At 36.3% G+C, this 22,051-nt stretch overlaps 3 protein-coding genes across 3 annotated transcripts in view; 2 read left to right on the top strand and 1 right to left on the bottom strand.

Moving 5' to 3' along the window:
- The first annotated feature begins 1,497 nt into the window (after positions 1 to 1,497).
- On the top strand, positions 1,498 to 6,060 carry si:dkey-182i3.10 (gastrula zinc finger protein XlCGF57.1). The gene is made up of 4 exons (XM_051129815.1): positions 1,498 to 1,721; positions 2,115 to 2,337; positions 2,417 to 2,493; positions 2,604 to 6,060. The coding sequence occupies exons 1-4, from the start codon at positions 1,551 to 1,553 to the stop codon at positions 3,999 to 4,001; spliced, it is 1,869 nt and encodes a 622-aa protein (XP_050985772.1). The 5' UTR covers positions 1,498 to 1,550; the 3' UTR covers positions 4,002 to 6,060.
- Positions 5,752 to 8,497, bottom strand: si:dkey-182i3.11 (insulin-like growth factor-binding protein complex acid labile subunit). The gene is made up of 2 exons (XM_051129811.1): positions 8,329 to 8,497; positions 5,752 to 8,035 (listed from the first exon to the last, which is right to left on the bottom strand). Exon 2 carries the CDS (start codon positions 8,013 to 8,015, stop codon positions 5,982 to 5,984), a length of 2,034 nt encoding a protein of 677 aa, XP_050985768.1. The 5' UTR covers positions 8,016 to 8,035; positions 8,329 to 8,497; the 3' UTR covers positions 5,752 to 5,981.
- A 3,803-nt stretch (positions 8,498 to 12,300) lies between these two features.
- The window catches only part of mark4b (MAP/microtubule affinity-regulating kinase 4b), a 57,813-nt gene continuing 48,062 nt past the window's right edge, over positions 12,301 to 22,051 (top strand). The window contains 1 exon segment of the mRNA XM_051129539.1: positions 12,301 to 13,182. Within this exon segment, the coding sequence (XP_050985496.1) occupies positions 13,132 to 13,182 (51 nt within the window). The 5' untranslated portion in view covers positions 12,301 to 13,131.

The raw sequence follows: 22,051 nt of genomic DNA on the forward strand, positions 1-22,051 counted from the left end.
ACAACATGGGGGCATTTTACTGCTTCTACTCTCGTAACATATTCAAATATGATTATAATAGATTATAAAATATCATTATAATTTTATTAAAAAATATAATTATATATGTATATAATTTATACACAATGTGTCATTTAAAAAAAATATACTTATATGAATACATTGTGTAATTAAATATATAGTTTTTATTTATATACAATGCTTAATAAAAAAATATGTAATTATATGAATATATTTTATAAAAATGTATATGTAATTTTAAAATATATTATTTAAAAAAATTATATGAATATATATTGTGTAATTCAATATATATAGTTTTTATTTATACACAATGTTTAATTAAAATAAATGTTTGAATATATTATGTAATATATGTATATATATATATATATATATATATACAGATTTTACTCTCATAAAATATTTAGACATTATAATAGTTAAAATATGTATATAATTTATACAGTTTAATTTTGAAAAATATAATTATGTGAACATATTGTGTAATTAAATGTATGTAGTTTTTAATTATACAGAATGTTTAATTTAAAAAATATATAAATATATTATGTAATTATATATATATATATATATATATATATATATATATATATACTGCTTTTATACTCATAAAATATTTAAATATTATTAGAATAGTTAAAATATAATTTAATTAAAAATATAATTATATGAATATGTAAATATATATGTATATAATTTATACACAATGTGATTAAAAAAATAATACGAATATTGTGTAATAATATATATATATAGATTTATTTATACGCAATGTTTAATTAAACAAATATGTAATTGTATGAATATATTATGTAATTTATATATATACATTATACATTACAATATATATAATGTAATTCTCTCTCTCTCTCTCTCTCTCTCTCTCTCTATATATATATACACACACACACTTATACATGTCTCTTCTGCTCATCAAACCTGCATTTATTTGATCCAAAATACAGCAAAAACAGTACAAATCTGAAATATTTTTGCTATTTAAAAAAAACTGTTCTCTATTTGAATAAACATAATTTATTTCTGTGATTTCAAAGCTGTATTTTTATCATCATTACTTCAGTCACATGATCCTTTAGAAATCATTCTAATATTCTGATTTGCTGCTCAAAAAACATTTATTATTATTATGTTCAAATCAGCTGAGTATAATTTTTTCAGGTTTCTTTGGTGAATAGAAAGTTTAGAAGAACAGCATTTATCTTTTTGCTCACCAAAGAATCTTGAAAAAATATACTCAACTGTTTTTAATAATACATGTTTCTTGCAAATCAGCACATTAGAATGATTTCTGAAGGATTATGTGACTAAAGTAATGAGTAATTTTAAAATATATTTTTTTACCTAAAAACATACTTGTATAATATCTGTAGGGTTTTGTTGATCGTAATGAATTAACAGCTGTGCCGCAAATGAACGCCAGTCCAGTGAGGGGCAGCAGTGAGTGCATCACTACTCAATGCAAGAAAACGTGTAACAAACGTTGCAATGGCTTCATTAAAAATATTATGATTTCGGTCACCAAAAACAGCAACATGTTGTTGGAGTCTGAGGTTGTCTCTGTTCTGGAGACACTCGTAAAGGCAACGGTCAATGAAATGACGAAAGTCATGGACACATCGGTCAAACCTCCACAAACTAACATTACAGCAGACAAACATGACAGCTTGGACTTTACAGTAAGTGTACAAAAAGTGCACGAAATGACCGTGTTTCTTGCTTTTTGCGTTTATTTGTAAGCTATACTTATTAACCTAACGTTATATGATTTGTGTTTAGTGAATAACCAAATACAAGTATCTCTAGAGCTCAGACTCACAGATAAAGTGATCATTTAAGTGTAATATTTTCCATTTCACAACACTGTTAAAAAATTTAACATTCCTTAGAATTGTGACAGCCAAATAATATAATTTACCACAAATAATTTAATTCCAGTTTCTCAGTTTGTTACTACATTAGTCTAGTTCAGACATTGGATAATCCTGTTATCAAATTTATTGTAAGAAAAATGTATCCTGTCAAGAGCTTCATTTAGGCTCATTTATAATTGATTTATTCCTATATTTCAGACGCAGCTGAACTCTGTGTTAGAACGTAACGCAAAAGAAGCCGTGGAGAAAATATGTCAACTTTTCTCTGCACTTCTACACCAAGAAATGATTCCGACTGCACACGATGACATGAAAACAAGACTGAAGCAAGCTGAGAAACAGCACAAGACTCTACAAGGAGAGACTAATGTAACCGACAGTGGTCTTCCAAGAAGTCAATCCACTGACCAACTTACTCTAGGTAAGATTCAATGCCAATCCACACCACTGTGCTTCTCAGAGCAAATCTTTAAGATTTATGATCTGCTGCGCAATTGCAGTCTCTGCAGAGAAAATCGCCGTTGTTGTGAGCTGGGGACAGGAGGAGATCATAAACACTGATGACCATGTGAAAACAGTAAGCCATTCACACATAACACACAGTTTGGTTCTAAAAGTAAAAATGTAACTGATGAATTTTCAGTGAAAAACCACAATACCCAAATTCTCTTTTTCTGTTTTGCAAAGCCCACTAAAAAACAGAAGACGGCGATCATTAGGGAAGAAAAATCAGTGGATTCTTCCAAAAACGGTGACCATCCTCAGTTTGTGGTGTTGCAGGACAATGCTGTGAACATCAGCTGCTCAGGACAGAAAAATGCTAAAAGCTCCTCTGTGACTGAGGATGATCCGAAAGTATCTAGTAGTTTAAGCGTGTCAAAAAGAGGTGTGCGGGCGAGCCGTCGGAAGAAAGGTAAACCGTTCAGCTGTAAACAGTGTAGAAGGAAATTTGACTCTGTTGTTCTGTTGAGAGCTCATAAGGTTGTTCACGTGGCGGCTGAGAAACCCTTTAGCTGCTCGCAGTGTGGTCGGCGTTTTGGCAGTAAAGGCAGTTTGGATGTACACTACCAGCTTCATACTGACAAGAGCCCTTATGTTTGCAGTCAATGCGGCAAGACCTTCACCGAACACAACCAGCTGAAAGGTCACCAGCGTATTCACAACGAAGACAAGACTTTTACGTGTCAAGATTGTGGGAAGTCCTTTAATCAAGCATATTGTCTCAGAAAGCATCAGGTCGTGCATTCGGCAGAGAAGCTGCATAACTGTGACGTATGTGGGAAGAGCTTCCACTTTCGTAACAACTTGCTTCGCCACAAGAGAATCCACACAGGCGAAAAGCCGTTCACCTGCCAGACGTGCGGGCGAAGTTTCAACCAGCTGGATTCGCTGAAAGCACACAATCTAACTCACACCAGAGAGAAACCACACAAATGCGAAATGTGCAATCAGGGCTTTGTCCAGAAGTATCTTCTTCGGCTGCACGAGGGGAAGCACGTGGGACAAAACGGACATTGCTGTTTTGTATGTGGAATAGACGTAGGTTGCTTAAACACCCTAAAAATACATCTCCCGATTCACGAGGAAGCGTTACCGGTTAAATGCACAGTGTGTGGAGAGACCCTCGACTCCATCAACACCTTGAAATCTCACCAGCACAAACACTCTGTGACTAACAAGTACAGCTGTTGTTTGTGCGGGAAGTCCTTTCAAAGTGTGGCCTGTGTGAAAACTCACGAAATGATTCATACGGGAGAAAAGCCTTATGACTGTTCGGTGTGCGGGAAGACGTTTCGGCAGCAGAACAGCCTTAAGGCTCACCTGACCTCACATACGGGCGAAAAACCTTTTAGTTGTGACACGTGCGGGAAGGGTTTTTGCACCTTGGGAAATCTCCGTCGACATCAACGCATACACACCGGAGAAAAGCCGTTCAGATGTAGCGAATGCGGACGGGAATTTAACCAGTCAAATTCACTCAAAGCTCACATGCATATTCACACGGGAGAGAAGCAATATGTGTGTGATAAGTGTGGGAAGAGTTTTGCATATCTCAGGAATCTGAGGTGCCATAAATGTGTGTAGATTTAAATGGATTGTTCACCTGAAAATTAATATTCTGTCATTAATTACTCACCCTCATGTCAAATTAACTATTTTAACAATGTCCTACCTTGAATGAACCCTTGAATGTGTCAAATGTTGAATGAATGAACAGGTTTAAAATGACATGAGGGTGAGTGATTAATGACAGAATTTCATTTTTGGGTGAACTATCACTTTAAGTTACACAGTTTAACTGTTCCAAATAGATCAAACAGGGTTATGGTGTGTCTTAATTTCCATATGCTGAATTCATCAGATATAAATATTTCAATGCAAAAGATCCCTTAAAAATCTGTTTAGTATCCAGTTGATATTTAAATTTATGTTAAATGATCTCTAAATACTTTGAAAAATAAATCAAAGTCAACATATCAAATAGTGATCTAGTCTTTTAATAGTTTAAATGTACAATTAATCCTATTGCCTCTCAATTTAAAGGGATAGTTTACTAAAAATGAAAATTACTTCATGATTTACTCATCCTCACGCCATCCTAGGTGTATATGACTTTCATCTTTTAGATGAATACAATTGGAGTTAGGTTAAAATTGTCCTGACTCTTACAATCTTTATAATGGCAGTGAATTGGTGTTGAGATTTTGAAGTCTGAAAAAGTGCATCCATCCATTATAAATAGTACTCCACACAGATTTGGGGAGTTATTAAAGGCCTTCTGAATTGAAGCGATGCGTTTGTGTAAGAAAAATATCCTTATTTAAAACCTGACAAACCGTAAATACGCTTGTCTTGCAAGAACCAAGTTTTGTTTACAGGAGCAAAGGAAGCAAAGGTTCCTTTGTTTAGCAAAGGAAAAACAGTCTTCTCTTGGCTTATATCAAAATCCTCCAACATTTTTCTTTACAAATTCTTGTTTTGTACTTTTAATTCTTGTCGTCACCTACATCTTCACCTGACTGGTCAAATTTCGGTTTGACATTTCTAAACCAGGACTTAACCTGACCTGGAGCAGGTTAGGCATGGAGTGCAAGTGGTGATGAACACCACAAGCCAAACCGCTTTCATGGTACCTAAAATCCAGAGTTTGCTTAAACTAAAATGAAACTTACTGGGCTAGCCAGCTAAAATGGCTTCATGGTACAGGCCCCAAGAGTAAATGATGACAGAAATTTCATGTTTGGGTGAGCTATCCCTTTAAGATTGAAGAAACAAAGTCACATACATCTTGGATGCCCTGGGGGTAAGCAGATAAACATAAAATTTTAATTTTTGGGTGAACTGTCCCTTTAATCTCCAACTCTAATCAAACATACCTGAGCAAGATTAATCTATTATAAATAGATTATTCATCTTCCAGTGAATCCAGCTCTATTTTTTTTTTTAAATTACAGTGATATGATTATGGAAAAGGGTGGGATAAAACTGTAGATGCATGACATCCAAATCATTAGTCAAATGTATGAATGCATTTACTACAACTTAATCCAAGATTATTTGTTTATAAATTGGAATTAGTATTATTTTTGCCAGTGACGAGCTAGGTCAATAAAATAAAATAAAAAAAACAGAAAATGTGATCCAATCTAGTTTTGCAGAAAAACAACCACAGTTGCGTGTGGACGCACATCCTTGTTTAAAGACCTGTGTAAAGTTCTTAGAAACACGCAGATGTGAATGCGAGTGAATCTAATAGGAAATCCCCTATAGCAGCGTCAGCATGTGGTCTTTTTAAAATCCTGTCACACACTCTGAGAAGTAAAGAGGCTACAAGTATTTGGCATAGCATTTTATTTTATGGAATAATATTGTATAACATTAAATCTCAGATAAATCATATTTCAGTGTTTCATAAAATATTGTCAAGTATATTGCTGCTCTTAAGCCAACAGTTGCATTAAAGATAAGTCGAAAGCATAAATCACTTGCACATGAGAAGTGGTTTCATATCTCAAGACTTTAACCACACGGACCTGAGAGTCTAGCATAGCATGTATATAGATTTTAAAGAAAGCAAGCAAGAAAGAAAGCAATGAGAACTGTTAATTTCTTTGTGTTAAAAGAGAAACATGCAGAACTTGTGCAATGCTGTGATAACGAAGATGGGGAAAGAGCTGGATATAAAAGATTTTGTCCAGAGGAGCACTTGTGTGTAGTTTTTTCTAAGTGAGTATTATTGTTAAGCCACTGACTTACATAGAGAATGAACACACAAGAGCAATCCCATGGATTTCCATTAAGATCAATAAGTTCTAGATTTCCTAAAGGTGTCAGAGTCCCACTTTCCATATAGCGCAGTTGATTAAATTTAATATCAAGTTCACGTAACATCACTAAGCCCTCAAACTGTGCTGGGTGAATCTGCTGAAGTTGGTTTTTCTCCAAATGGAGCTCTTCCAATCTGGATAGAGCAGAAAACACTTTGGCGGGCAAGTGTGTGAGCTGGTTGTTTTCCAGGTAGAGCCTTTTCAGATTTCCCAAAGATGTGAAGACGTCTTCTGGAAGTTTATCGAGAGCGTTGAATCTCAGATCCAGCTCTTTCAATACAAAGAGATCTTTGAAGGTATCAGAAGAGATGGAACGCAATTTATTGTTGGACAATTCCAGGTACCTCAGGTTTTTAAGACCTGCGAAAAATCCAACAGGAATGGTTTCTATCTGGTTTTCATTCAGACACAACTCACGTAAACGACTAAGACTAGTCAGTAGCTCTGTGGAGGGTCTTGAGAGGTGGTTGTTGCTGAGTTTCAGAGTCAGTAGTTTGACTAAGTGTTTAAAGGATGATTTTTGAATGTAGCGGATGTGATTGTTCTCCAGGTTAATTTCCCTTAAAAGACGTGTCTTTTTGAAAAGATGCGTGGAAATCTTCTTGAGGTCATTGTTGCTAAGATCGAGATGTTTAAGCTTCCTCAGCTTTAGAAATGTGTCCGAATGGAGCTCTGAAATTTGATTGTTGTCCAGTTGTAGATCTTGCAAAGCTGAAAGTGGGTGAAAGAGGTCTGATGAAATTACTAAAATTTTATTGCTGTCCAGCTGAAGCTCTGTCACCCTGCTTAAATTGTTGAACAAGCCATCCGGAAGCGAAATCAGTTCATTGTGATACAAATTAAGGTTCTCGAGCTTTCCTAAGTCTTGGAATGCATGTGATGTTAGCATCCGCAACTGATTAAAACTCAGATCCAATGCGCCCAGCTGGGAAAGACCTCTGAGGGAACCGTCGGATATGGAAACAAGAGCATTATGACTCAAATCCAAATGCTTCAGTGTGGGAATCTCAGAGAAGATGTCCTCAGGAATTGAAGTTATGTTATTTTTTTGAAGATACAGGCTAGAGAGGTTCAAAGTGTACTGAAATACAACGTTAGGTATGGCAACTAGTCCATTTCGACTAAGATCGAGATGTTTTAGCCCTACGGCACCCTTAAAACTTCCATTACCTACACTTTTTAGGTTATTCATTGACAGATAAAGTTTAGCCAGATGTTTGCAGTTCTCAAACACACCTACCTCGACCATCTCAATCATGTTACTTCTCAGTTGGAGGTCATTAAGGGCAGGAGCTCCATCCAGGACCCCATAGGATAGACTAAATATCTTGTTCATATTCAGATTAAGGACCTGAAGCTTGGTCAGACCATAAAGGAACATCTGAGGCAGTGTTTTAATTTGGTTGTCACTAAGATCCAACACTTCAAGGTTCGACAGCCCCTGAAATTGCCTTGGTGTTAATGTGGTCAGTCCATTTCCGCTCAGAAATAGCTTCGTAAGATTGCTCATGTTCTGCCAGTTGGTACTGAGTGACAAATTGAAGGCATTCTTGGTGAGATCGAGAATTGTTAGTTCTCCCAAACCATCTGGAAGAGCTTGAATCATGTTGTGTGTAGCATATAGTTGCTTGGTACTCTGAGGCAGACGAGGGAGCTCCAGAAGTCTCTGGTCCGAACACATTATGATGTCAGTATCTTCACATCTGCAGGGTGTCGGACAGGCGTCAACCACTGCGATGAGAGCCAAAACCATTGGCAAAAGCCAAAACATTTTTATCTGAAGTCAGAAACCTGGAAGTCAGATTGTGACACGATGTGAAACTGAGCATATGTGTATATTCAAATATTCTCACTTTCATTGTAACCAACAGACAGTTCTTAGACAGAATGAAAACATGCTTTATTTAGCAGAAGATCCTTTCTTAGACACCAGTTTGTTAATTTTTCATTCGTTTTAGAAATTATTAATCATGTAGCATATAAAAATCGAATAATGTGGTTATATTTTTATATACACACAATTTATGAATCAGCTACTTTGATATCTCTTTAAAATTGCTCTTAATGCACGTAGACAGACTTACCTACACAAAGATCCAGGCTGCAAAACGGAGTGCTTGTGAATGTCAGATATCCCGTAGCACAATAGAAAAAAATGACCTGTCAGCAGAACATCTGAGGTTAAAAGGCCCCATCTGTGATGTCACATGCGATACATTCTTGAAAAAAAAAAAAGTCACCTTAACCACTCACCACAGCTTAAGTACACTCAACAAACATTAGATAACAAAACAATACTACCAGGTGAATAGAAACTGTTTGACAGTTACTACTGAAGTTTTTAATTAAATACATACATGAATACATACATAAATATATATATTGATATTGACAGCCTACATATACAGTAAAAACAGTGGTGCTGTAGATTCTCAACTCACCAATAAGCTTTGCCTCAATAAGTAAAGCATTTAGGAAGTGGTGGATTCCTGTTTAATAGCAAATGTTGTCCTTTTTAGTCAGTTTTTTCTAATTTTTCATACTTGATTAAAGTGAAAGCTCTTTATTCGCAGTCTGACAAAATAGAGCAGTAAATTAATCTGCTGTACTGCCCTTTAGTAACCAACAGATGGCGCAGTTGAGACAGTCACCAGATTTTGCAAGTGGGAGATGTTTTAGATAATTTCCAGCATAGTCCAACAAATCAGGTCAACTCAGCTATGACGCAGTTGGTTGATGCTTATCAGTTGTCCAGAAAATAAGTTCTGGATTTAAGGCTGCCAACTTTTGAGTTCAACTTGAGTGAGAATTTTCACAGCGGGATGGGTGGGGGTTTTGGTTGGGGATGTGTGTCACTCCTGAAACTGCTGCATGTACAGGGTATGTACGAAAATCAAAACTTTTATTCAAATTCTTAATGTATTGTATGTAGCCTAGACAGTGAGCAAATAGCACTTCCATATAATCACTAAAACGCTGTCTCTCACCACCCTTTAGCACCTTTCACACAGTAATACCAGTAAATTGTTGTAAAATTCCAGAATTACTTTACTGGTGAAAGGAAAAATGCGCACACAAGCAACAACGTTCCACACATCCGTTTCAAAATACTGGTAAGTTCTATCACAAAATTAAACCAGAAATAGCGTCTTAACGCCTGCGGCTCCCAGTCTTGTGTTTGTAAACATGGAGGGGTATATGTGGTCAGTGTTTTTTTGTTTTGTTTTGTTTTTTGTTTTTTTTATGTTTTTGTGCCAAACTTTCACATTCATGCAGCTGCTTGAGTGCAGCACAGAGACAACATTTTAGACGACTTCAATCCGAACTACAGCGCAGAGTAAATGCGTCATTTGCGTCAGAATGTTATGATTTTCCCAGAGTACATGGCTATTTGACATCTGCAAGACGTAGTTTGCTCATATGCAATACGTCTATTGGACGTTTCCTATCAGATGTCAAATAGACATCTATTAGATGTCTTTAAGATGTTTATGATTTTGAATGTATGTAAAACTGACATCTTACAGATGTCTGCCAGACGTTTGTACACAGCAGATGCTTTCCAGATCAAGAGATCTTTAATAGACATCTTGCAGATGTACGTGTGCTATCTGGGATGCTACAAAAACACGCTGTAAATAGAGGGTTGTTGTTGTTGTTTTTGATGTCCGTGGGTTGAAGTGGCCCCAATAACGTCATATTTAGCCCCTGAAATACAAATTGACCAGGGGGAACCCTGACTAAAAACATGTATTTTATCCCCCCGAACGCAATTTGGGGACCCCCCCTCAAAACTAGTTCGTTTTTGAGCTATTGTTGGGCTAGTTTTGAGTAGCTATTGGGTGGGTTATGTTATGAAAACCTGAAAGGCCAGCTTTCCAGAGCACAAACACAAATATGTACTGGAGCCTTTACCAGATCTGTTTTGCCAATATCATATTATTACAGTTTTAACTGAGGATGCTTTTGACTGCATGAGAAAATAGACATATGGCTTGAGGGCTTGAAAGAAGTGTCAACTGCATAAGTCTCACTCTGAATGTGTGAGAGTTGGCAGCCCTGATAGATAGATAGATATTTTATATATAAAAGAAGGTTTGACATATAGTCCACAAAAAAAATGGTTAAAATTATTAAAATAAACCTCTTCAAAAGTTTGTGAACCCTTGGTGGTTACCTGGATGATCTATGACTGTTTCTTTGTTTTGTGATGGTTGTTCATGAGTCCCTTGTTTGTTCTGAACAGTTGAATCGAGCACTGTTCTTCAGAAAAATCCTTCAGTTTTCTAGCATCTTTTGCATATTTTCTAGACACTACTGGAACTTCAAACAGGACTGGGTTCTATGGTCAGATGAAACTAAAAATTGCTTTTTAGCAGCAAACAACTCAAGATGGGTTTGGTGCACAAAAGGATAAAAAAGTACCCCATGTGTATAATGAAATATGCTGTATTCTTATTGTTGTGGGCCTATTTTTCTGTGAGAAATCCTGGCTATCTTGTTTAGATGGCATCATGGATTCTAACAAAAACCAACAGATAAAAAATTTAAAACTGACTGTCCCTGTTAGAAATCTTATAATGGGCCATGGTTGGATTCTCCAACAGGACAATGATCCACAAACAAACATCAAAACAAAAATGGGTCACTGAGAACAAAACCAAGCTTCTGCCATGGCCAACCCAGTTCCCTGACCTGAACCCTATAGAAAATGAGTGGGGTGAACTGAAGAGGAAAAGCACCAACATGGACCTGGAAATCGGAGGCAATTTTGGTCATATTTACCGAGGGTATGAATAATTATCATATTAAGCATATATATTTGTGGAATAACTTTGTTTAAGATTGTTTGACGAAAATAATAATTCAAAAGAACATTATTTATTTGAAATATAAATAAACCTTAAAAATGTAAACATACATAAATAAACATTAGAAATGTTATTGTAGTTGGTGCCAATAGCCTCGTGGTTGGCGCGTCGACATATAGCGCTGTTGCACTGTGGGTGTCCCGAGTTTGAATCCTGACTTGTGGACCTTTCCTGATCCCACACCCTTCTCTCTCTCCCACTTCGCTTCTTGTCTACCTACACTGTCCTATCTAATAAAAATGCCAAAAATAAATCTTTAAAAAAAAAAAAATGTTATTGGCACTTTTTAATCAATTTAATATGCCCTTGCTAAATAAAAGTATTAATTTCTTCACAAACAAATCTTACTGGCCAATATATTATATTGTATTATATTATATTATATTATATTACATTATATTATTACATTTATATTATGTCACCCAATAGACTTTTTAGTGTGGGTGGAGAAGAAGAAGAAGATTATATTATATTATATTATATTATATTATATTATATTATATGTGACCCTCGACCATAAAACCAGTCATAAGGGTCAATTTTCTGAAACTGAGATTTATACATCATCTGAAAGCTAAATAAATATGCTTAGGACAATATTTGGTCAAGATACAACTATTTGAAAATCTGCAATGTGAGGGTGCAAAAAAATCTAAATATTGAGAAAATCACCTTTAAAGTTGTCCAAATGAAGTTCTTAGCAGTGCATATTACTAATCAAAAATTAAGTTTGGATATATATATTACAGTAGGAAATTTACATGGAACAAGATCTTAATATCCTAATGATTTATGGCATAAAAGAAAAACTGATCATTTTGACCCATACAATGCATTGTTGGCTATTGCTACAACTATACCCCTGCTACTTATGACTGGTTTTGTGCTCCAGGGTCACATATTGTATTATATTATATCATATGTGATTAATGACATTTCTCTGTAGTACTGTTCCTAAATTAAAGTTTTTTTTAATTTAGCAATGCAGAAGATATTATATCATGCAGATGCATTTCGAATCACGTTCCCAGGACCAGGTTGTACTGGCGTACAGTGACCAGCTGGAGGAGTCGTATACATTTACTTCGGCATCTGTGTTTATCTGGCGCTGGGTCTTGCGACATGAATGAATGAAGAGTCAGTGTGTTTAGGACCATGGGGGAAGGGTGTATGTGTGAGCGTCCGCCGCAGCCCTGCCCAGCCTATTCTTTCTCCTGACGTCCTTCCTTGATGCCAGTGTCACACGCTGCTGGGGATGAACATTTTACAGCCACAGTACAGTTTTTATGTCTGGGAGCATTGACATACCCTGCCTCTTCGAAAAGGATATTGTTTAGTGGTCTTTGTTGGGACGGGAGTGTGCTCGAGATAGGCTTAATAGTTTGGATTTCGTATTGTACCCGCTAATGTTTATTTATTAATATATTGTTTTCCTGGAAATGTACACAGATGACTCTTTGAAGGGGACACTGCGTCCGTGGGAGTGGTTTATTTTCTCTGGACAAGCCAGACTCATTGAAAAAATGAGTCGGTTTTCCTCAGTTTGATGCTGCGGTAGCTAATTTTTTTTCTTCCTCTCTTCTGCTTTTGTTTTCTTTCTGTCTGTCTCGTGATATACAGTCGTTGTCGGTTGATCCTTGAGGATTCAACGTACATTTCTGCAAACCAGACGCTGTATATGGACATGGTATGAGTGAGACGTTTTCGTCTAGCTAAGGACAAAATGATCTATTGTTCCGGCTAGCCAAACTACCACAGACATGAGCATCATATAGGCTTCTTATCTTTGTTCTCATCCCACCAGTATTGCGCAAACCATCCAGTAACGTTAAACTTAACCGAAAATGAGGATTGTTTAAGGGAAGCGCTGTACTGGTGGTCGGAGAGGGCAGCGATAGCCTCGCGATACTGGCTCGGCTGCGGACTGTTTCTCCTGCCTGTGCTGATTCAATTAGCAACTGTACACGGACCGCTGAAATAAACCCAGCGTTGCTGTAGGCTGAAGCTCCAGGGACGATGTCCTCACGCGCAACGCTGCAGCCGGGGAACGAAAGGAATGTAGACCACGTAAGTCAAAAGCTTTCTTACGTCATTTAATTCCACTCGACGAGCATTCGATTCGAACGTTTCTCGTCAAAAGTAGTGATGGGAAGTGAGATTTGCGAATCGGTTCTTTCGAAACAGTTCGTTTAAAAAATGTTCGAAATAACAGTTTCAGCGACTCCTCTACGTCATGACGTAATTATTAAGACATCCTGCGATGACATGTTATTTTTTTTGTATTCAGAGTTTCTGTCACACATTCGTGTGTTCATTACGGGTTTTAATCATTATTTTTTTTAATATCAAGGGTGATTATTGTAATTTCAAATGTGCTGGTTGAGTTTGTTGCAACCACTGTTCTGCTCATAAAAAGTCTTTGAAAAACCAAATAGGCCTGTAATTTGTATTGACGTCAAACAAATCTTTTGACTGGAAAACAGTATGTGGATAAAACAGCAGTCAGACATACTCAATCTATGTCATATTTCCATTTAATTTCTGTTTATCTTTTAGCCTTTGGTCAATTAATTGATTCAGTCTGAATGCTTTTGTCAGTTAAGTTCGTTTTCGATTCATTACGAATCAGACATGACTCAAAAACCGATTCAATCGAATTCTTGATTGATTGAATCGATTTTGCAATCGGTTGAAAAGACTCGAGTCTAAATAACGATTCGTTAAAGGGATAGTTCACCCAAAAATTTAAATTCTGTCATTAATTCACCCTCAAAACCTTCACCATTCCAAACCTTTTAAGACCTTCGTTCGTCTTCAGAACACAAATGAAGATATTTTTGATGAAATCCGAGAGCTTTCTGACCCTCCACGGACAGCAACATTCAAGATCTGGAAAGGTACAAAAAACATTGACAAAATAGTCCATGTGACAGTGGCATTTTATGAAGCTACAAAAATACCTTTTGTTGCACAAGAAACTGAAATAACAACTTTATTCAACAATTATTCTCCTCCGCATCAACCCAGTGCCATTTTGGAGAGTACCACGTTCAGGGGAAAGTACATACATGGGTCTTGTTGAATAAAGTTGTTGTTTTAGTTTAGTTTTTTTATTCTCGGAGCTTCATAAAATTACAGTTGAACCACTGATGTCACGTGGACTATTTTGTCGATGTTCTTGGTACCTTTCTGGACACTGAACATGGTAGGACCCTTGCTGTCTGTGCAGGGTCAGAAAGCTCTCGGATTTCATCAAAAATATCTTCATTTGTGTTCCGAAAATGAACAAAGGTCTTACAGGTTTGGAATGACATAAGGGTGAGTATTTCATGACAGAATTTCCATTTTCGGGCAAAGTAACCCTTTAATACCTAGTCAGGAGCACTGACATGAGGTAGACATAGAACTGGAGTGTTATGGATCTCTAGTTGTCAGTAGCGTTTGGAACTGTTTTAAAACGTTTCAATTAATTCAAGAGCTAAAGAGTTACATTGACTAAATCATGAATTTTATAATTCAGCATCCTGCCCCTCCCTGAAAACACTGCCACAAACAACTATTGAGGCTATGTTTCTATGGCTGTCTTTGTTGTCGCTTAGCTCATTGAGTAAGGGACTCTTTTACAGACTATCTATAGCATTTAATTTGTGGATGATTCGTTTGCAGTTATTTCTTATGCATGTCCTAGTGCAAAATGTTCTTGGTAAACCTCAGGCCTGCGTGATGTGAAGTAAACCCACTTCTCTTCATGGTCAGTATAGTGTGAATGAATTCAGCATTTAAAGCCAAAAGCAACGCCTTGTATTCATAGACAGGGCCATAAACATCAAAATTCAGATTAGTGATCGACAGGCATTTAATGACTTTTTACAGTTACCCTCCCCCAATCTGAGATATTTGCTTACATCATTGTGCATATGCCAAACTGCAATGAAATTGAGTTTTTATAATATTCGTGGCATATTTATGCTTCCTTTTTGTTATATCTTAATTAAAAACAAATAGTTGGCTTAGTTAATGACATGCACATGTGCAAGTAAACAGATGCCAGACAGCATGTTGCAACATTTTCAAACACGTTGTACTGTATACAAAAACAAGTTTGATTCTCAAGGTAGCAAGGCTTGGCCTTATTTTTGCCTACACAGTTAATATAATTGTCTACTTGCGAACTTGTATATCAGTCTGTCTTATTAAAGGCCAACACATGTTTGTGATTAATTGACATTAACTAGTAGCTTTAAAGAAATAGTTCACCCGAAAGTTTTGTCATCATTTGGTCACCCTCATGGAGTTCCAAACCCATATGACTTTTAGTACTGACTGTTCTTTTCCACTCAAAACCAGTGGGTGTGGACTAGAGGGTTCAAATGTAATATGTGACCCTGAACCACAAAACCAGTCATAAGGGTAATTTTTTTGAAATTGACATTGATACATCATCTGAAAAATAAATAAGCTTTCCATCGACGTATGGTTTGTTATGATAGGACAATATTTGGCTAAGATACAACTATTTGAACATCTGGAATCTGAGGGTGTAAAAAAATAAAAATATTGAGAAAATCCAAGCTGTCCAAATGAAGTTCTTAGCAATGAATGTTATTATTAAAAAAATAAGTTTTGATATATTTTTACAGTAGGAAATTTACAAAATATCTTCATGGAACATGGTCTTTACTTAATATCCTAATGATTTTTTGCTCAAAAAATCGATAATTTTGACCCATACAATGTATAGTTGGCTTTTGCTATAAATATACCCGTGCAGAAATGTCCAAACTTTTTACAACAAAGGGCCAAGAATCAAACTTGATTGAGGGCCATGGGCCAAAAATAAAAAGTAAAAATCAAAGGTCGGCTTCTAAGCTTTTAAGACATGCAAGATATGAGGCTGGAAATTTTTAGAAAATGTGGTGAGATTGTGGCAAGATAGTTTTTAGTAGACTGCTGCAAATACAGGTTTATATTATTTACAGTTCAGAAGTGCTGTCTCTATTTCCATTTCAAACTGTCACATAACATGTGGTTGGTGTACTTACTGTTACCAAAGCTCTTTATTATGTAAGTGGAATGTCAGGTGTCAGTTTACTTGGTTTAAGTCTTGAATACTTCATAAGGAGATGTAAAAGACATCTGCTTTCCACACTGTTACATCATGATTTACAATTTGATTGCATATATATGTTGTAAAACTGTAAAAAAACGGATTAAGTGTTATGCAAAAAATATCAACCCACAAAGGGATTCCGAAACTCAGTGACTTAGTGGCAAACGTCATAGATTGAAAAATAAAGGAGCGTGCATAAAGAAAAAGGAGTGGTTGACTGAACGAAAGAAGCTGATAAAAGGTCTGCATAGTTTGTGCGTCAGTTATACAGCATGTCTGCAAGCACAGACAGCAGCATGGCATGTCACATAGAGGCACTGCGAGAGCTTGTAAGATGATGAGAGCTGATGAGAAGGGATAAGATAGCGAGCAAGACCACAAAGCAAACGTAATAGGAAATGCATCTACCAATCTGGGAGACTACGTAAACTCTCTGTCTAGCTATGGAATAAGAGTGGAACGATGATGTCAAAACAAAAAGCCTGCGAGTGAATCTGCAGATTCCATGTAGGCCTGAAAAACCTCATGCAGTCTATCAAATAGAAGTTGCTCAAGGCTAGTCTAGAGGACTGGGTTAACTGGAGAAGACAGCCCAGGCCGCCCATCTTAAAAGACATTTATGAAAATTCGTTTCCAAGGTTATATTTGCTCTAAATAGCAGCCATCTTGATACTGTAACAGCTGTACCGAGGAAAATGGTAAGGATGGAAAATAAGTGGTTAGAATTTCATCATCCGCTTTGACTTGACCTAGACTCTCTAAACTCGCGCTACTGTTTGATTTTTAATCATGTAGTGAAGCTTGCAGCATTTACTGCAGAGCAGACACTTTGAATGATGTCTAAATCGGCTAAAATTCTCTGGTGTAAATATGTATAAATATGTATGTGTTGGCTGCTGTGGGCATTTAGCTTATGCTGAAGTGTCGAAACATCAAAAGAGGAAATCGATTGGTAAAGTAAGTCTCTAAGTGTCCACACATTTGACTTCCTCCTGTACTTCCTCATTTTTAGATCTTTTGCATGTTTTTACATGCCATTTACGTATAAATTACGTCTATTTGTGTTTAGAAATTTGACCGTCCAAAGTGAGGTAATGAGGAAAAAGGATATTTTCCATTATTCTTCCATACGCAAGAGCTAGTAATAACAACATCTGGCCAATTTAAATGAGCCAATAAAGGGAAAAGAGTTGTACTACATAGTACTTATTTTCATAAATTTAAAATAAATTACTAAAATGCTAAAAGTGATCATTTACAATACGAATGTTTAATCATAGTTGAAAATGAATGGTAAATCACCCTTAAATTACCTTTAAAAGATCATGTGTAAACATTCATTCTGCCAATTTACTGGTATGAGAAGTTGTAACATTATCAGTAAATTACCGGTAATGTGCTCTGTGTGAACACAGACTGAAGATTACCGGTATGAACACGTAGAACGCGCTGACAAATTAAGTCTGCTTTGGTCCAAATTGGCCAATCATAGCTTTCTAATGGAGATGATGTGATTACTGAGCTTTTTACAAAGCTCTGCTGCCTTTTTAATTAATTTTTCTGTGTAAATATGTGCTAGATGGACATCTTTGACCATTGCGTCTAGTCTTGTAGCTTTATCAATGTGTCGGGTCGAGACCCAGCCTTCTTTTCCATTCATCAACGCTGCAGATCTGCACTTGAATATTATTATGCACATCTCATATTTATAAGAGCAAAAATGCGTTCTGTTTGATCATACCCTTATACCTGTCACTCAGACTTCAAAAATGTTGTCAAATTGGTGAAACTTTTTTTAGTGAAACTAAAGCTCTCCTGCTCATGCGGGTGAATGAAGACAACAGCGTGGCTTTTAAAGATAATTTCCGATGACTGACATCACAGAATTTACTGGCATTTTGGTGCTGATGTGTGAATTGTCTCTTATCGGTAAAAAGCCAGAACGCCACTACTTGTGTGAGCCGTGTATTTATGACCCTGGACCACAAAACCAGTCATAAGGGTCAATTTTTGGAAAATGAGATTTATACATAATCTGAAAGCTGAATAAACAGGCTTTCCATTGATATATGGTGATGTCGATGTTTGTTAGGATAGGACAATATTTAGCTGAGATAAAAAAAAAATTATTCGGATTAAAAAATCTGGAGTCTGAGGGTGCAAAAAAAATATATATATACATTGAGAAAATTACATTTAAAGTTGGCCAAATGAAATTCTTAGCAAAGCATATTACTAATCAAAAATTAAGTTTTAATATATTTATGGTACGAAATTCACAAAATGATCTTTACTTAATACCCTAATGATTTTTGGCATAAAAGAAAAATCGATAATTTTGACCCATACAAGGTGTTTTTGGCAATCGCTACAAATATGCCCGTGCTACTTAAGACTGGTTTTGTGGTCCAGGATCCCATTTGTGTATTTACTGCTAAAGTGATACTGGTTATTTTATGGCGGTTTACCAGGATTGCTGTGTGTAAGGGGCTAATGTTATTTAATTAGTGTTTGTAGATCTTAACTTAAGTAAATGTTAGATGATGGCAAAGGGCATCTAAATATTAAAACAGGAATATGAGCACCGTTAAATATCCAATAATGACTGATACCAATAAATTAAAAATCTCTAATATCAGCTGAGTAACTGAGTAGCCCTATTGTGCATACTTAGTAAAACATTTGCTGTTGCTCAGCAGAATTTCACAGGCGGAATTCAGCCATTTCAGTAGGAATCTGGACGATCTAGAAAGCAGTGTGAGAAAGCGATTTTTCTAGTTCACTTTTCAGCTAGTTAGATTAGTTTGAGGCACTGATCAACTAAACTACTTAATTAGAAAGTGACTTCTGTGTATGCTGTGCTTCTTGTATCACTTCACAGTTCACAATAAACAATGGACTCATTTTGTTTGCAAAATTTCGGTAATTTGACCATTGCACTTTAAAAGGATAGTTCGCCCAAAAATGAAAATTCTGCCTTTAATTACTGACCATCATGTCGTTCCAAACCTGTAAGATCTTCAGAACACAAATTAAGATATTTTTGAATTTTTTTTGAAATACTAGAACTTTCTGACCCTGCATAGACAGTAATGCAACTACCAAGTTCAAGGCCCAGAAAAGTAGTAAGGATATTGTTAAAATAGTTCAACCTCTAATGCACGTCGAAGACTGAACAGAAGAAGTTGTTGAATAAATAATTGTTTTATTTTTGTTCTCTTTGCACACAAAAAGTATTCTTGTAGCTTCATAAAATTACAGTTGATCCACTGATGTCATATGGATTATTTTAACAATGTCTTTACTACCTTTCTGGGTCTTGAATGTGTCCGTGCTGTCTATGCAGGGTCAGAAAGCTCTCAGATTTCATCAAAAATATCTTAATTTGTGTTTTGAAGATGAATGCAGGTATAACGGGTTTGGAACGTCATTTGGGAGAGTAATTAATGACAGAATTTTCATTTTAAGATGTATAACAAGTCTTGAAAACCTGCTGTTCTTGGCTGTGTGTAGCACCTATGACTTTGCATTTCTTTCTGTAGGATCCCAGCATTTAAAGAGAGTTTTTAAAAGCTTCTCATTGTTTTAGTGTGCTTGTAAGATTTTGTTTTGCTAACCTGTCACAATTTAACTCTTTGCAAACAAGTGTCTACTGAAGAAGTGGCGACACAAACTAATGCACCCAATAATAAACTTGTGTGTGCACTGTGTATTATTTCACTCCCTTAGAAGTTTCAAGGCACAACAGCAACAAATAGCAACAAATAGTTGTTAAAATTTGTCTAATGGTAATAATAAGTGTATATTTTAACCATGTGAAGAGAAACAGAAACACCCTCAGTGACTGGACGTTATGCCTTCACTTTCAGCCAAAAGAAATTCACTAAGAGGATTGTTTTTTATTGTTCCTCAGGAAAGCTGATCCAATGTGGAGGTCAGATAGGCAGGGGAACCACAAGCCTGGTGGCTTGTTTCTGAGGAACTGGTGAAACCTAGGCCTAGACACTCATGTTCTGAATCAAAGAGGTTATTGTGTCTGTTTTATGTGAGGAAAGCAATGAAGTTGAAGGGATGTATTTTATAAAGAGAACATCTATGGCTTGTCTTGTTCATAGCGGTGCTAGCCTGTTGTGGTGATGTTATTGTGGTTAAAAAGAAATGATCTTTCGTTTTGGCCAGTCACTACAAGTAAACATGTTTATCTAGTCTAACCTTTAACTCTGAATGTATTTTTTAAATCAAACGGGTGTGTTTAGACCATGAGCAACAATCGCATAATCAGCATGTTTTTGTGCTTGTCATTGTATTGCACCACCCCCTGTTTCGTTGCCACGCCGATTGTTGCTCTTGACAACTGATATTGATGTTGTCTCCTTGTGTATTTGGCTAATGTGTGTGCGCGCTCATGAGGGGGTTATGTTACTCGTTGGTGAGGAGGGGAAACCGAGTGCGGTTAGCAGATGGGCCTCAGCTGGGGCTTTTTTGTTTGGCCCTCTCATCTGATGCCAAGGTGAGACTTTTGCTCTGTAGTCATGAGGATTGCCGCCTGTCTGTGACTGTTGAACCATTAGTTATTCAGATGGGTTCACTCATGACAGAGATGGTTACTAAAGGGTAACAAGTAGCAGAGAGGTAATGGCATTTGAGTCACAAGGCATGAGGCACTATAACATCAGTGACTTTGAATTGGGTCATCTGTTTAACAGAGGAAGATTACATGTTCATTTCTCACAGTCTCACAATAACTGTGAATCATTCATGTTAAAATGAATTTGTCAAAGTAGAGCTGTTATTGATTTGAAAATGTTATTGGATGATTTACATAATGAATAATTAACATGTCACATTACCATTCATAATGAGCATGATGTTATTGTTTACACAGTCAAGTATACGCAGAGTGAATATGGGCAGCCACACCATCATTTTCTCTGTTGTCTCCGTTTTGGTACATTTACACTGAAAGAAAGCCCTAATGTTTTCAAACTAAAATTGGATCTGCAGCATTTTCGAAAGCCTCAGTTTTCGAGGGTCGAAAATGCCAGAGTAGTGTAAACGACTGGCGTAACCATAGCAAAAGTTATACGTTTTAAAACAAAAACACACTAGTGTAAATGTAGCCTCGGACTGTTTTTTTTAACTATTTGTTAAAAGAACTTGCTAATGAGAGTCAATTCGTTTTGGGAATCGGCCTGGGTAAATGAAAAGATTTCACAATTATAATCAATTCTCGTTTTTACGAAACAATATTGATTCTTAAATCCCAAGAAGTGATTAGTCTAGCCTGTTTTCAGGTAATGTTAATCAATGGAACATTGTAGCGCGCCTCCCATCAAATAAATCGTAATAAGCTTTGTGCTTTGTTACTTTTGATATAAGACATAGTCTCCAATTTCAAATTCTGTTGATTTTATTATGGTATTCAAACAATAATGCTGTTTTGGTACAGTTTAATGTGGAGTGACAGATCGCTGTAGCTCAGTTCAAGGCAAGCAACAGCGTGAACTGATCGTTTCCACCGATTTAATAACAGCATGTTACAGCATGACATAAACATGAATACACATCCGAAGATATGTTTAAAGAAAAGAGTACAACTTACCAAAATCTGTATTCTGTCTCATGTAATCGCTCAATTAGTGTTTCAACCGCGGAAAGATTACAGTATAACAATATGCCATATAACCTCACATTTACCTCGGAAAAAACAGAGGGTTTGCACTTACGTCACGGTTTGGTCAGTTACCCGGATGTGTGGCCATATTGGCGATATTCAGATGTAAACAATAGCATGGATTGCATGGTTAATGTACTACTGAATATGTT

Source organism: Labeo rohita, chromosome 15 (assembly GCF_022985175.1).
Source record: "Labeo rohita strain BAU-BD-2019 chromosome 15, IGBB_LRoh.1.0, whole genome shotgun sequence".
Lineage (NCBI taxonomy): Eukaryota > Metazoa > Chordata > Actinopteri > Cypriniformes > Cyprinidae > Labeo > Labeo rohita.

Coding starts and splice junctions, on each gene's coding strand:
- si:dkey-182i3.10 (XM_051129815.1), top strand. CDS start 1,551: ATGATTTCGGTCACCAAAAACAGCAACATGTTGTTGGAGTCTGAGGTT. Junction 2,338..2,416: donor CACTGACCAACTTACTCTAG/GTAAGATTCAAT, acceptor GCGCAATTGCAG/TCTCTGCAGAGAAAATCGCC. Junction 2,494..2,603: donor CTGATGACCATGTGAAAACA/GTAAGCCATTCA, acceptor TGTTTTGCAAAG/CCCACTAAAAAACAGAAGAC.
- si:dkey-182i3.11 (XM_051129811.1), bottom strand. CDS start 8,015: ATGTTTTGGCTTTTGCCAATGGTTTTGGCTCTCATCGCAGTGGTTGAC.